At 38.6% G+C, this 17067-nt stretch overlaps 2 protein-coding genes across 2 annotated transcripts in view; one reads left to right on the top strand and one right to left on the bottom strand.

The window, feature by feature from the left end:
- Positions 1 to 17067, top strand: part of LOC128878190 (uncharacterized) — a 428083-nt gene that overhangs the window by 53068 nt on the left and 357948 nt on the right. The window lies entirely within an intron of this gene.
- On the bottom strand, positions 7476 to 9563 carry LOC128878501 (uncharacterized). The gene has a single exon (XM_054126753.1). It carries the CDS (start codon positions 9561 to 9563, stop codon positions 7476 to 7478), a length of 2088 nt encoding a protein of 695 aa, XP_053982728.1.

Genomic DNA, 17067 nt, shown 5'->3' with positions numbered 1-17067 from the left:
TTTTTTTTTTGGGTTCTACTAGTAATACTCTTATAGAATGGAAATGATCTGCAAAGTATTTTATATTACCAGCAGAATTACTCATCTTACCAACCGAGTGTTTTATAGTAACATTTCTTATCGACATTGTGCTCTGTACTATCGACAGTGCGACTTGAATTACCGATTGACTGTTCTTCCTTACCAAATCTTACCGACAGGGTGCACTACATTACCAGCAGAGTAAGAGTAAGTTTCTAAGCTCAATGTTATGAAATGTACCGACTTAATTGCAACATAAATTCATTCGAAACGTTCAAAAATTACCGTGACAAAGAGAAATGACTTTGCAGCAACCATCGATTTAAAAACGTTATACCAAACACTATATTAAGAGCCACCAACGTATGAACTCTCTCTGTAAAGCTCCGTAAAATTACCATATGGATCGTTAGCAAAAAATGTCGGGGGTGTCGCAAAAAAGGAAGTGTTTCAATATCTATCCGAGGATCCCGCGTCATACTTGTATCCTTATCCATTTACCTTGGAGTGCACCTGGCGGTAACGTCGCAAAAAGTCCTATAACTTTTTTACACGGCTGCTGAAAATTACTCTTCAATCGCGATAGCGTCGGTTCGTTTGTCAACGAACGCTAAAAATCGTCTTTATATCGGCGATGTGCTCGACAGACTCGGCACGTGTCGTCGTTTTTCGTCGCGACCGCATGCACGATCAAGAATTCCTTGGCTGCTTCTATTCAATGAGGGGAAAAAACGAGACGGACCGATAGTGAAGAGCGGAAAAGGTTCGAGGGTAAGGTTGGAAAGTTTCAAAATCACTTTCTACATTCTACATTCGCGTTACATTCGCCATAGAGGCCGAAATAGAAGGCTGGGTCTGTGGCTGCAAGTGTGTGTCATAATTGCATTATAAATTAATGTATTAATGTTAGATACTTCTGGGAGTGAGTAGAAAATCAGACGTTAACAAATTTAGGTTTAATAAAGAAACACGAGTCACTTTATGTTGAAACACAATATGTGGGGACGCGCCTTAAAGCTCTACCCCCACTCCTTCGCTTTCCTCTTGGGACTTTGAGAGGGGAGTAGGCTTTGGGCGAACCTATCGGGAAGTCCAGAACTGTGTGGACCGTTGTTTAGAGAAGTAAAGAGAATGAATCCAGATTTACCATCTGAGATTACCCCACAAATACGTAAACTGTGTCGCCATCTATTGAACGAACATGGACGGCGAGGTTGCCCTCTCTCTAGCAGGCCCTTCCAAGGCTTCTTTGTTTTTTCCTTCCACAGTTCCCTCGTAACGACCGACGTCTGAAATTGTATGTGTACCGAATAAAATAAACATAACCCTACTAAAGTGTTTTTCATTTACGCGCCCTGTAGTTACACTCGCTAATACTTTATTTGGGTTGTTTCAGAAGTTACAGGATAAAGTAGGCTGCAATTAGACTGAAAGTCAGGTTGATTCTATCGAGAAACAGAAATTATTATGAAATAATAAATAAATTAATATGTTAGCAAATTGGAGTTTTAATAAAAAAAAAAGAAATAAGAATTACTTATTAAAAATTACAGAATGTAACAAGTTATAATTAGACTGAAAGACATGCTGATTCCATCGAGAGACAGAAATTATTATCGAAGAACAAATAAGTCAAAATAAATTATTCAAAAAAGCAGTCATTAAAATAAATTTCAGAGGAAGGAAGCCATATAAACTATGTAAATACAAATGTTTAAACCATAAATATACACATTTCAAGAAATTTCAAGAACATTATCCCGAGAGACTATCAAAATACAATGTATCTCTGCGTGCAACGTAACTTAAAACGAATGATTTCAACGTCGACCTAAGTGCCCCAAGAGGAAACGAAACAGTGTCAAATTTCATGCGTTCAATTAGCGCTCACATATCGAATCTTAAAATTTCTCTTACGTTAGCACGAATGGTAAGTACAGCCTTGTGTTCCGATGTTCCGATCCTTTCACATGAGCTAGAGAACCTAATCGTGCATGTAATTGAACAAAGAAATTTCCCCTTTAAAACGCATTTGGCTGTCAAGCTAAAACTTGCAAAAATTTCAATAAAATACAAATTTGGTCTCGAGACTATTGAAGATTAAATAATTTAACATCTGTCGTAGTATTTGATTTTTTAACGTCGCCAAATTCACGAATCCAGTTCAGATTAATTTTTTTAGTTCCTGAATGAAAAGTCCTGTCACCCATTTCTGGATTACATGGCGGCCAACGTGTTAATTGTGGTGTCTCACAGAAATTCCCTAGATCTAGTCACGGGAAACTGGTGGCGAGCCTGAGTTCGATATGCGGCTCGGGTTATTTTTGTGTTATGGGATTCCTGTTCCATATGGCAAAGTTTTACACTGTAGCCCTTTAACTATGTTGATCGCTAACGATTGTTGAATAAAATTGTCGATATTGTAAATTTGACGTTTAATTAACCCTTGCTCCGAAAAACCAGAGAATATACGAACTCTACGATAACTGCACAAGGTTAGTCGTTAGGCAAGTTGTTAAATCGAATGACACGTTGCAAGAACACGGAATTACACACGCTTGTACTTTGACGATAACGTGTTAATAAAAGACCCTGTTCATATCTTAACAGGTGTATCATTATTGGTAAGGAATGTAACATTAATAAAATCAGTATATTCGATTTAATAAGATTTCACGTGCTTTTTTCGAGAGGACCACATGTTAACGGTCAGCTTTCGCGGGAGTCTTAATTTTCCCGCCATTTCTCAAGCAACGAATCCCGTGAAAATTATCGCCCAGTTCGATGTTATCGCCAAGAGTGGATCTCGACTGAGCTAGCGCTAATTGCTTGTTTCGCTGGTCTCGTCCACCCGGCTTCTTTTTAGCTGGATTTAATGCTTCCCAGACTGTATTTTCGCTGGGTACGGTTCCACGGAGCGCGAAAGTATCGTCCTGTTTCTCATTGTTAACGGCGTGGGGCCTGCTGTAACCGCTGTCCTCCGGTGTACGTTTATTACCGAGCAAGAAATTTGCGAATTAGTAGAAATAAAACACGGGGAACTCGCGTCCGACGGTGGAAGAGGGACGTTGCGGGGGCGAGAGGTGGACGGGAACGGAGCGAGCGAGAGGAGCATTAGTTAATTAGGTTAGGCAGGAGCGTGACGTCGTAATTATTGCAACGTAGCTCCAACTAGCATGCCTGCATGGTTGCAGGTCTGCTTGCCTGCCACAACAAAGTTATTAATTGCTTCCTACCATTCCAGCCTAGGTAAACCCTCGGCGCACGACGTTGGCCCACCTACGGAACATCCACCTGCATACCTGCGTAATAGCTTCGCGATTCATCATTGTATTTTATCGGTTCGTAGTTTATAAGGAAATTCTATCAATTCTGTAGTTTACAAGGAAATTCTATCAATAATATGATTTACAAGAAAACTACATATGCAATGTAGTTTATACGGGAATTCTATCGATTATGTAGTTTACAGTGAAATTCTAACAATAATGAAGTTTATAAAGAGATTCTATAAGAGGTTTATAAGGAAGCTGTATCTGCAATGTGGTTTATAAGGGAATTCTATCAATTACGTAGTTTACATGGAAATTCTAATAATAATATGGTTTATAAGAAAACTGGATCTACAATGTAGTAGTAGTAGTTTATAAGAAAATTCCACCGATTGTGTAGTTTACAAGGAAACCCTAACAATAATAAAGTTTATAATGAAATTCCATAAATAATATGGTTCCTAAGAAAATTGGATCTGGACAATGTAGTTTATATGAAAATTCTATCAATTATGTAAACTATAAGAAAAAATCCAATTAAACATTTCGTCTTATAAATTCGTTCTCTCTCTCTTGATTTTTTTGAAACAAATATAAAATTAATGTCCACGATACATCATTAATTGTAAAATATTAATAATATAATACACGTGATATATGTACCTAAACAGATAAACACATAATGAGGGTTATATTACAAGGTTTTCCAAGAGCTGGAAATAATTTTGTTGAAATGTTCTCATCGAAGCATCTAATATATCAAAGCGAACGAGTTTGTAAATATCACCGCAGTGAATAACGTCCGACAAAAATGAATACAGAAAAGCCTTAATGATCCAGGCAAACGAGTATATGTATTTTCCAGATAAATTCGATAGAATAGGAAAAGTGTAATTCTGTAAAATTACAGAACAAAATACGATCTGAATCGGTTCAACCTCCAGCAAACGTTCATCAAGTATTTTCTCTTGATATGGAAATGGTTCTGGTATCTTCCGCCTCGCATCACAAAAAGGAATAATAGCGCATTCAACGTACGATCGCTTGGAGATTAAATGTATTGTAGTTGGCTTATGATCAGGGAATCCATATACCGTGAAGCGCATATCGGAATTCGCGTTATTGCGCAAAATTTAATATGTTCCGACGGCGGAGATTTATAGAAAATGAATGAAAGTCGATCTTCGAACAGGCATGAAATGTTTGAAATCCATTGACTTGAACGTCATAGAATAATCGTACTGCAATAATATCAGTGACCCCGGTGGATAAGAGTTGATCAAATTTTACGCAACAGCAAGTCTTTTGTAATCGTTTCGATAAATACCGAAACGCGAGTTTATTTTTCGATGAACGACGAAGCTCAGTTCCTACATAACAACAGAAAAATAACTAATAATCAAGGAACTCAAAAAAAAAAACACAGACGTATTATTAAAGCTCTAATAGAGAAATTAAAATGAAGAAGTCATCGAATTACGATTACTCTATAAACATTTTTCCGGTTACCTCAAACCGTACAAGGACATTCATTTTCGACACGTTTCTCAATATGTTAAATTCTTTCTAAAAATCTGAACAAAATTCATGTGTACTCTTCAAACCTTCCGAATTGTGCTTAGAATTAAACAGTTGACGAACAACCTAACCTAAGGGAGTTCTTCCCAATTGGTTTACGAGATACTACATTCTAAATTTATCTGGACTCGAATGACACTGGTTTGCGGAGCAAGGGTTAATTAAACGTCAAATTTACAATATCGACAATTTTATTAACAATCGTTAGTGATCAACATAGTTAAAGGTCTAAAGTGTAAAACATTGCCATATGGAACAGGAATAATTGCAATAATGTCTCTATAACTGCACAAGCTCGGGACTGACCTTGCGCAGTTATCGTAGAGTTCGTATATTCTCTGATGTTTGCCGACGAGCTTCGAACGTAGAGAAGTACAGCGAATAAAGAAGAGGACAGAGCGAAAACACCAGTGTATGTCGGTGAGACAATTTAATGCAACGGTGAAACTTTTTTATTATTAACATTTTTGTTGTAAAACTTTTTCCATCGCATTCCTGACATTTTTCTGATTAAAATGAGACCAAACACGACGTAATTCGCAACATATTTACTTATAACAACTTATTATGTATTATACAGAGTGTCCCAGAACTCCTGTAAGAATCGGAAATCGTCTGAGACGATTCTGAACAATTTCCTTTGCAAAAATGTAGGATGAGTCATCGTTTTTGAATTATTAACGAAAAACACCGACCAATCATAGCACCCGATTAGCGTGCGCTCAGCCGCAAGAGCATAAGTTCGAGGACTGGCTGGTTACGTCAGGTCGTGGCATGATTTGTCGGCGTTTTTCGTTACTAATTCAAAAATGAAGCCCCCACCGACATTTTTGCAAAGGAAATTGTTCAGAATCGTCTCAGACGATATCCGGTTCTTACAGAAGTTCTGGGACACCCTGTATAATTGTAGGATTCTCGAGGAATGGGGAAGGTTCAAAAGGAAGATTTATATATATATTATATTAAAGCTCGCAATACACAACGCAGAAACTAATCGCTAGACTGAACACTAAAGACTAACTCGCTCGCCGAACTTTCATACGTTTTTATCCATTCATCCCCTTGCATCCATCTCGCTTACACTCTGTTCCACGGATTCATCGGTTACAGTCACACAACGTTTATTCTTCGCTATCATTCGGCTTTCGGCGTCGGTCATCGGTGATCTCATATAAACATTCATACCTATCATTCGATCTTAAACATTCTTTCAACATGCTTTCTCAGTCAAACGAACTTCCAAACATATCGGCGCCGGTCTGTCGCGCCATGACCCGGTCGCTCTCACGCAAACACACATACACACACGCACTCGCCACTCACCCCACACTCGGCCGTTCTGACAAAGATACCTGGCCTCAGGTATCGGACCCCGAGACATTGTCAAATTCATCCGCATCCGAATCGCTAAAATGGTCATTGTCGCACGCCCACAATTTTAAATGATCCGCCGCAGTTGAGGTCGTTAAAGGACCCTCGTGATCGCCAATCCTCTCCACGACGTAACGGTTATTCCGCAATTCCTTAACTATTTTATAAGGTCCTAAGAATTTATTAGCAAATTTCAAGGCTGGACCTTGCTGAGTCCGTCTTATTGCTACAATATCATCAACGGTATATTTGGTCGCTTTTTTCCTACTTCTATTGTAAGTTTTACGATTTTCTGCTTGAATTTTTTGAATATTTTCTTTTGCTTGGTCGCGAATCTCGTCCCGCATATCTTGGAATTCAGCAACCCACTCCTTCTCTAACAATTGTCTAATCTCGTGATTTTCGCGCAACCGAGGATGAGTCCCAAATAATATGCGGAAAGGAGACGCGCCACGCTAAATCTAAATATCGAAACCATTCTTCGCGTTTCGGATGCGACATTTTTGTAAGAACTGGTATTACAATTCTATTTACGCGTTCCACCTGGCCGTTTGCTCGCGGGATGCCTGTTGTTATTAGTTGATGTTCGATCCCTTCGTCTGCGCAATAGTTTCTGAATTCTGTAGATGTAAATGCCGATCCCCTATCTGAAACAATGCGACGCGGATTACCAAAAATGGCTGATTGTTTCGTTAATCGATTTATTACTTCACTCGCGCTTGCTGCTTTCGTTGCATATAGCCAGGTAAATTTTGAAAACCCATCAATCACCAGTAGAATATGCTTATAATTTTTCTTCGTAGATGGAAGAGGCCCTAAGTAATCTATGTGGTAAGTATCTAACGGCACTTCTCCTTTATCTACACAATTCAATAACCCCTCTTGTTTTCCATGTTTTCTTTCCGCTAAAATACATGCTACGCAATTACTAATTACTTTTTTTATTTTTGGCGCCGCGTTAGGTATATAATAATCTTGCTGTAGTAACGCTAATGTTTTTGCTATTGAAAAATGACCTCTCTCGTGTGCTTGACGAATAATTTGCATTTGCATACTTTTCGGCACGACTAATAACAATTCGTTATCCGTTTCTTTGAACAATAAACCTGAATTTACGCTGTAACCGTTGGCTTTTCCCCGTTCCTCAAGCTCTAAAATTCTCTTTATATCTAAATCTTCACGCTGCGCTTTCCGAAACTTAGCTGTGAGGGTATCTTCAGAAACCGTAAATAATCACGACGACACTGGAGTACGACTTAGCGCGTCAACGTGACGCATGCTGCTACCTGACCGATGCTCAATAGTGTAATGAAATTCTTCTAATAACAGAGCCCACCTGGCAACGCGGACGCAGAGATCTTTTTTATTCATCGTTAGTGTGAACGCTCTACAATCGGTTATTATTTTAAACGGTATCCCAAGCAAATACACGCGAAATTTTTTGAGTGCTCTTACTACTGCTAGTATTTCTAATTTGTAGCTGCTATACTTCGATTCAGCCTCCGTCGTCTTACCGCTTATATTTTGCGATATTAGCTGCCTAAATACGTTGTTAATAAATTTTTGAAAGACTGCCGGTGAATTCGTTAGTCCAAACGGCACGCGACAGAATTCGTATTGACCGTCAGGCGTTATAAAAGCGGTGTATTTTCGGCTGAATTCCTCGACTTCTACATGAAAGAATCCATTTTTAAGATCTAACGTGCTAAATAATTTTGACCCCTGCAACATATCTAGTTGATCTTCTATGAGGGGTAGAGGATAGCGGTCTCTGATCGTTTTCTTGTTTAATTGTCTATAATCTACGCACAACCGCTTCGAACCATCCTTCTTCTTAACTAACACTATGGGACTCGCAAAATCTGATAAGGACGGTCGTATGATGCCTTCGTCTAACCACAAAGAGACTTGTCTATTAACTTCTTTCCTATCAACCGGTGGTAATCGCCTTGCACGCTGATAGATCAGTTCCTCATCCCGAAGAATAATTTTCATCGACGATCGAGGCTCAGGATTTTTGCACGGCTTATAATTACTTATTATTTTTTCTATTTCGCAACGATCTTTACGATTTATAATATACGAAGTATCTACTTCCAAGGAGTCATACGCAACAATATTGTAAACTTCCGGGACGTTTTCCGCTGCCGAAATGTCTTTATCCATCTTAGATATAGAAACGCGGTTATTCTGAATCGCAACATTTACATTCCGTAAGAAATCAGCGCCTATAATTAGTGCAGGTTGCATAAGTCGGTCGGCAATCACGTGAACAGTTATCGGATACAAATCGTTATCTACAAAAATATCGGTCTGAAAAGCACCCCACGTTGCGTTGTTGTTAGATCCTACTCCACGGAATCGTAAACCCGTTCGTTGTAGTCGCGGCGCGCCTAATTCCGCATGTACCGACGCACGCATTAAACAAATATCGCTTCCCGTGTCAATTACAGCTGTTACCTTGTGTCCATGAATTACCGCTTCTTTCTCGTATTTTGTTGACTGGTCTACGTTGTAACTGCTGCGGGTTGGTGTTAATTTTGTCGGACAACGGGCTGAAATGTGTCCGTACCCTCGGCACTCGAAACACTTGACGCCTTTTTCCCTGGTCGGGTACTCGGACAGCTGGTGTCCCATTAACCCACAACTTGGGCATCTTCGTCCCGATGTAGCTGGCTTCAGATGTCCTTGTGGCTGGCACGTCCTGCTGTTTTCCTCCTTGGCTATAGATCCTCTGCCGCTTTCCTCCTTTACTGCACTTCTATTTACGGGCCCTCTGTTGCTGTAGCTCGTTCCTCTCAATTTCACCTTCTCGAACACTTCCATCAACACTGCTGGCGACGAAAATCTTTGAATGTACGCCTGATTACGTAACGTTTCATCAGGAATTCCTTCGATGATGAGGTCAACCATCTCGTCTTCATCAATGGGCACGTTATTTCCCAATATCACCTTATTATGCATGCATTCGCTAAAAGGTTCGTTCGGCTGCCATACACGCTCTTCAAACTTTCTTCGCCTGATGGTTTTGTTCGGCCGTCGGTAAAACATTTCACGCATCCTGTCCATCAATTCGCGCGTACCTATTTCTAAAAATTCAGGCCTCGAGTGAAACCATTCCAAGGCTTTACCACGAAGTCTGCTACCCACCAGCACTTTGCCCATTTCCTCGGACAAGTTATACGTAACCGCTAACAGACGCACCTGTCTTTCCCATCGCTCAAATTTTCCACCGTCGCCGTCAAAAAATGGAAGAAGCTCCGCAATCGTGGTGATACTTATATTGCTTACAACGCTTTGGCCAAACGCTGGGGTAGGCATAGTATACACAGGTCATGGTGGAGCGTTCAATGCTTGTCGCTGTAGCTGTCGTCGCATCTCTTCCAGTTCCCTCAACAACTGGGATTCCCTCTCTGTCATTCCTGATTCGGCTGGTGTACCACTGGCTTCATCTACCAGAGTTGCCGAATTCTCTGTCGCGCTCATTATCCTGGCTATTAACTCTACTTTTAATCCGTCGGTGCGCAGATTCAACTTCCGAAGTCGTTCTTTCAACTGAAACACTTTCAATTTACGAAGGTCCATTTCACTCATCGACACGAACAAACTTCACAATATTCCGCTTATGTTCAGTCCTGTCACCGTCACTTTATTCAGTCACTGTCTATTATCGCTGATTTCACTAACTTCTCAAATCCCGGACGAGCCCCCAATTTGTAGGATTCTCGAGGAATAGGGAAGGTTCAAAAGGAAGGTTTATATATATCATATATATATATATATTATATTATATTAAAGCTCGCAATACACAACGCAGAAACTAATCGCTAGACTGAACACTAAAGACTAACTTTCATACGTTTTTATCCATTCATCCCCTTGCATCCATCTCGCTTACACTCTGTTCCACGGATTCATCGGTTACAGTCACACAACGTTTATTCTTCGCTATCATTCGGCTTTCGGCGTCGGTCATCGGTGATCTCATATAAACATTCATACCTATCATTCGATCTTAAACATTCTTTCAACATGCTTTCTCAGTCAAACGAACTTCCAAACATATCGGCGCCGGTCTGTCGCGCCATGACCCGGTCGCTCTCACGCAAACACACATACACACACGCACTCGCCACTCACCCCACATAATAGATAATAAGTTGTTACAAGTAAATATGTTGCGAATTACGTCGTGTTTGGTCTCACTTTAATCAGAAAAATGTCAGAAATGTGATGGAAAAAGTTTTACAACAAAAATGTTAATAATAAAAAAGTTTCACCGTTGCATTAAATTGTCTCACCGAGTAATCCAATCACACGTCATGTTTACACTACTCGGCGATCGAATTCTGAGACCTCTCAAGAGGTATACCCCCCAGTGGTGGGGGCTGGTTTCTGTGCATTTATCGTAGACAAATTCGTGCAGTTATGAGGACATTACTGTACTATTAAGAATATAGTACAGTAATTCTTGAGAAAATCGTGACCTAATCTAAGATCATGCTAAGTAAACTAAGTAAACTAGCCTAACGTGGGTTGCGAAGGAAAGGCAGTTCAAGTTTTCCCCGGGTTGATCTACGATCTCCTTGGCGAATAACTGGCGTCTCCCTTCCTTTCTCCGCGCTATGAACCAGCATATAATGTTCCTTCTCCGTTAAAAGCATTTTCATTAAATTCTTTAGGTGACGAAACGCGATAGGTAGATAATGCAGTCAGTGGACGCGGGGGGTGGGGGGGGGGGGGTGGGGAGGGAAGGAGAGCGTATGGAAGAACTTTTCAAGTACTTGAAGCACTTGGCGCTTCGGGATTCGTCGATCTCCCCTTGACTAGGTAAATCTGTCCGCCAAAGAATCTCTTTCGTCTTCTCGCTCATTTTCCGCGGCGCTCGCGAGAGTTTAATCAAGATTTAGCCGAAGTAACCAGACATTCGTATAGAAAGAGAGAACGAGTTTTAATGCTGTCGAGATCTTGTCGCAGCGCCTTAACTGGAACTATCGTTATTGCCGCTGCCGTGGACAATGGGGAAGTTTCGAAGGAACCTTTGAATGTCCAGCCAGGACTCCAGCTGTGTGCTCCCGCCGGCACGTCTGACAAGTTGATTAAAACTACCGCTTGTTGTTTGTAAATTTTTAATAGAGCTCCTCTTCTTTCTCCTGGGCTTCGCGATTAAAGACAGGAATTGCGTTATCAGCTTTATAACGATGCATAGCGTCGGACTAAGTTTCTGGGGGATAATTGCCTGTGGTCCAATTGCTTCGTTCCAATTTTCAAAGGAATTTCCAACTGCAGTGAAATAGTTTCGCGGAGCTGCGGTTACTCAGGCTGGAATCTTAACACTTATGCTATTGACAGAGGTTATGGAGAATTGGTCTGAGATAGAGGATTAGCCTTTGAAATACGATGGTTATTCATTAATGCAAGTTGTACTCGAATTATTCTTTTCTCTTTTATAGAAAATTGTTTCTTCCACTTTACAGGAGTGCTTCTTTTCCCATTTCTGAGATATTCAACTGGACTTTTTCTTAGAAACTATGTATATTATAGATAAAGTTCTCTTATGAACCACTTCATTAATGGAATTTCCTTATAAACTTCATTATTGTTGGAGTTTCCTTGTAAACTACATAATTGATAGAATTCCCTCATAAACCACTTTATCAATAGAATTTCCATATGACCTGCTCAACAAACACAATTTCCATATAAACATTATCCTGACTCTGATAGAATCCTGCGCGGCAACTACCCAACGAAGTGAACTCAGACTTTAAATGGTTACACCTTATTTTAATCTCTCGTCCGAATTTTGTCCACTTTCGTCAGTAAACTTCCCTTATAAAAGTCAAATTCCGTCAGTGTTATTCGAATTTCGCGTAGAGCAACACTTCATCGAGCGTAAAACACTCTTTGCTGAACTCATTTTCCGCCTAGGCGTGGCGAGCCAGCAGTTTCTCGCGAGAACACACCCGAGCCCCATCGCTTCGGGCCTGAGTGATTACATTGGAAAATCGGAAGCTGAGTTTTTCCGGGGGGACGATCAGGAAGTTCCTGTTCCCGCTGCCTCGCTCTATCGCCCCGCATACATTTCTATTTCCCAGCTGGAAGTTTCCAGTTTATCGCGAATGATGGAGAAGGCGTCAATGGCACTTCGACGTTACGACGGTAAACGAGAGCAATAAGAACCGCCTGGCTCTCGACGATTGCTTCATTTCCGTAAAGAGGCAGCCTACCTGCTCTTCCGTTTCCATCGAGGCAACCTCACTGTGTACGTACATCGATCCTGTCGGGCTTGCTAAACCATTTTCCGCGAAGCGCTGAAATCGTTTTTCCAGGAATTGACAGTCCCGCCTCTACCTCTGGGCGTGGGGAATGGGACGTGTGTTTGGTTTCGTTTACATCAGTTTCTTACAGTGGTGCCTTTCGCGCGAATCGTCCAACGGACGACGAAATCGCTCGTGAAATATCGAATCGAACGCGTGCGCGGTTTTCGCTCACAGTTCCCGCGTTAATTCTGTGACGCAACTTTGAGTAAAGTCGCGGAGGTTTGTTGGAGTTTGATTGGGTGAAGTTTAATGAAGAATAATTAATGGATTATAAGTAGACAGTTTCGAGATTTGATTTGTGTTTTCGTTTATGGATACTCAAGTTTACAGCCAAAATGTACATTCAATGTCACAATTTTTTTTCTTGTGTGTTTTGGCCTGCTAAAATTGAAAATCACAATGAAAAATTTTTCTATGGATAGGGTTTTTTCATATGAATTTTTGAATTTTTTTTTTATTTTTTTCTGAGATACTTTCACATTTTAGGCCACATCTCGAGTTAAAAACGTCCGATTGGGTCACGCAAGATGCCATATTAAAGGTAACTGAATTTCCAACGATTGTTTCTAACATTGTTTTCCAATGGGTTCAATAGTTTAAGTGTTACGGGCTCATATATATGAGAAACTTCGATATTTCGGCTAAAATAGAACACGAACATTTCTTCCATCGCAATGCAAAAATAGAAACTGTCCAATTATGTCCAATTTCTTATAGTTTATGTATAGATCGCACTTTTACGAAGAAAACAAGCTTTTGTTGAAGAAAATCTATGGATAAATACCGGAGCTAGAAGAAAAATACAAAAACAGAGTAAAATTGGAATTTTGCTTTAGGCCATAACTCATTTTTATTTTTAATGGACCCCCCCCCCCCCTCTCTCTCTCTCTCGTGTAAACAGAATCGACACGATCGAAGGTACACAAATTCTCAATTTTACTCTGTATTTGTATTTTTCTCCTATTTATATAAGAAACCTTTATTTAAATAATTTCGATGAGAAATACGATTAGAAATAATTTTGACCTTTGCTTTGTCTTCTGTTCTCACAACATTCATCCCAATATCCTTGATAGCGCCGCTCAATAGTTTTGATATCTTGGTGAAACCGTTCACCGTGCTCGTCACTTAGATCCCCAAGATTCTCCGGGATAAATCCAAGTGAGAATGTAAAAAATGAATTTTGAGCGACGTATTTACGCCTGTTAAAATTAAAATTGAAATTAAATGTACAAATTTTTTCATTTTGTCAAACCAAATAGAATAATAATATATATACCATATGTATTTTTGCATAATTTATCAGCAAATCTTCTACAACTTTCTTATAATAAGAATAAATATACGAAACGTTTCTCCAAGAAATAGGAAAAAAATACAAAAACAGTAAAATTGAGAATCTTTGGTTCTTTACTCAATTGTTCATAACTTCGGTATTTATCCATAGATTTTCTTCAACAAAAGCTTGTATTCTTCGTAAAAGTGCAATCTATACATAAACTATAAGAAATTGGACATAATTTGACAGTTTCTATTTTTGCATTGCGATGGAAGAAATTTTCGTGTTCTATTTTAGCCGAAATATCGAAGTTTCTCATATATATTAGCCCGTAACACTTAAACTATTGAACCCATTGGAAAACAATGTTAGAAACAATCGTTGGAAATTCAGTTACCTTTAATATGGCATCTTGCGTGACCCAATCGGACGTTTTTAACTCGAGATGTGGCCTAAAATGTGAAAGTATCTCAGAAAAAAATAAAAAAAAAATTCAAAAATTCATTTGAAAAAACCCTATCCATAGAAAAATTTTTCATTGTGATTTTCAATTTTAGCAGGCCAAAACACACAAGAAAAAAAATTGTGACATTGAATGTACATTTTTTTTTTTAATTTTGTAAACTAGTGAAATTGACACGAACTTTCTAGACAACCCAATACTTATAGAACGGTGATGTAACAAAATATCATGTAACAATGTATCAATGTTTAGTCGAAACAACAAATAAACGACAATTCCGACAAAAACAACTCGTCACGTGTTGAAAATCTGACCAACTAAAATTCAGTACGTCTCAGTTAAAATACCAGAAAACCTAAATTCCCCAAAAACATTTTTCAAATTTACCACGCGCCAAACCAAAGACTATGAACGGTTCGTAAATGTTTAGACAAGATATCCGTGTTTGCGCTGGTGAAACATTAATTTTTTTCCATGGCGAACTGTGTCCGACGTGCAACGTAGTATTTAACGTAAAAATAAAAACATTCTTCGAAATCACCACATCGAGCTCGCACAGCCCGATATATTTCCCGACTCATAGACGTGCCCTGAAATATTTTTACACAATGCGCCAACAAACATCGCGTACAAGCGAAAAGTAAAAATAATGTTTCGGTAGAACGCAAACGAAGGGTAACAAAATCGAAATGTTTTTATTTTTGATACGATGCGTGTTTACGTGTACGGTTTTATTATGAAAATGTTGGAGTCTCTGCGTTTACGTATAGATGAATCTTCATCACTGTCATTAGTAGAACAGGCTGTTGAAGTTTGGCTGAACAGTTTACGAACATCGTACGTAGAGACTGAAGCAGTCTTGAAGGAGAAATTCAGGAGCGAAACTACATTAGGAGTCCAAGTATTAACACTTTATCTATTAGGGGTACCAGAAACTAATGTCGTTTCTTTTACATTAAATTCAAATAAATAAATATATAATTAGTTTTTATTTTCAATTGAGTAGGTAATCGTCCTCATCTCAACAACCTTTTGCGATCTAGTGTGCAACGTTTGATCGATAGAATATACAGGATGTCCCAGAATTAGTGTAAGAACCGGAAATGGAGGATACCTGAGACGATTCTGAATAATTTTCTTTGCAAAAATGTTGGATGTCGCTTCGTTTTTGAATTATTAACGAAAAACCACCGATCAATCACGGCGCCCGAACACACGAGAGGCTGGCTCGAGCCAGCACGCTCGGGTCAGCCATTGGAGGCCAGTTATCGGGCCAGCCTCTCACGGCTAAGCGCGGGCTACTCGGGCGCTGTGATTGGTCGGCAGTTTTTCGTGAATAATTCAAAAACTAAGCATCATCGGATAGTTTTGCAAAGGTAATTGTTGTTCAGAATCGATTCAGCTACCTTCCCCTTTCCGGTTCTTAGACTAATTCTGAGACACCCTGTATGAATAATAAACAAATATCAACACTCGCAGAAACGACATTACTTTCTGGTCCCCCTAATACATGCCTATTTAGAAACAATTTGCAATTTAGAAACGAATTTTTTACAGTAGTATATATTTATCTAGGCTGACGTTAATAAATACTGCATAATTTAATACCTAGAGGCAAGTTTCAAAAGCTTGAAAATCGTAAGCAGATAATTAATAACGCAGTGAATAAATTCTAGAAGGTAAATAATGAAATTAAGACGTTTATAAATAGCCTCTCTGTAAATAAACTGTTAAATATTTGTTGGATATTTTTTTTTACAGAAAAGAATGCAATGAAATTTATGTAATGTTCCATTTCACAAAAGTTGACATTATAATATAGCACAAGTGTTATTAAAAATATTCATATCCGAAGAAATTCTTTGAAATTCGTATTTATTTATTTTTCTGTCCATTTTTAATGTATAAATATTCTTAATTCTTTGACTGTATTAAATTATATTTTAAAAAATACTTCAAACCATGGTGCAAATTTAAGGGAAATTACATTAGAAGTTCAAGTATTAAATGTTTCTTGGGATTATTTTTTTATAGAGAAGAACTTATGTAATGTTTTTATAACTTTGAGTGCATTTTTTATATGTATAAAACTACTGAAAGGTTTCTGTGTGAAATAAATTGAAAAAAATTACCAAATATACTAACATAAGGCGTACCTAAAAGTTTTTCAAAGTTTAAATAGAAACAAGAAAATTTTTCTCTTTAAAAAAAAATTTTACGAAGAACATTTAACATTTTGACCTTCTAATGTGGTCAAAATGACGCCTTAAAGTGTAATTAACCATTCAGTGCTCCATCACAACCACAACTGGACAATTCACCTTTTCAAAAAAATTCAGAAAAATGGAATAACTCAAGTAAACAGTTACAAATGAAAGCAAAGAGTTTTAACGAATTTTATTACACGTAGAAAACCAGATAACATTTGTTAAAATATTTTTGTTCTATTCCTCACAGATTCCAAGTGTGTTTTCCTTAATTACTGATAATAATTAATGAAAAATATGTCTACGATAATTCTTATTCTATCTCGCTACCTCTACGCTCTCCAGAAATTACTGCCAAAGGAATTTACGGTGAAATGGATACACATTATCGATGATACGTAGAAGTTCCTAAATGAATATGTCAGTCAAAGTCTTTGCCGTTGAAATTGTATCGATAGAAACATCGACGGTGAAATCTTTGTCGATAACTTTAATGCGAGGAGCTATCGCGAACAGACTTGAAATTAATTGTTCAACGTCTTCCGATTCGAAT

This window comes from Hylaeus volcanicus, chromosome 6 (assembly GCF_026283585.1).
Source record: "Hylaeus volcanicus isolate JK05 chromosome 6, UHH_iyHylVolc1.0_haploid, whole genome shotgun sequence".
NCBI lineage: Eukaryota > Metazoa > Arthropoda > Insecta > Hymenoptera > Colletidae > Hylaeus > Hylaeus volcanicus.
The sequence above is the reverse complement of the archived record's forward strand: the minus strand, read 5'-3'. Positions and strand labels throughout refer to the sequence as shown.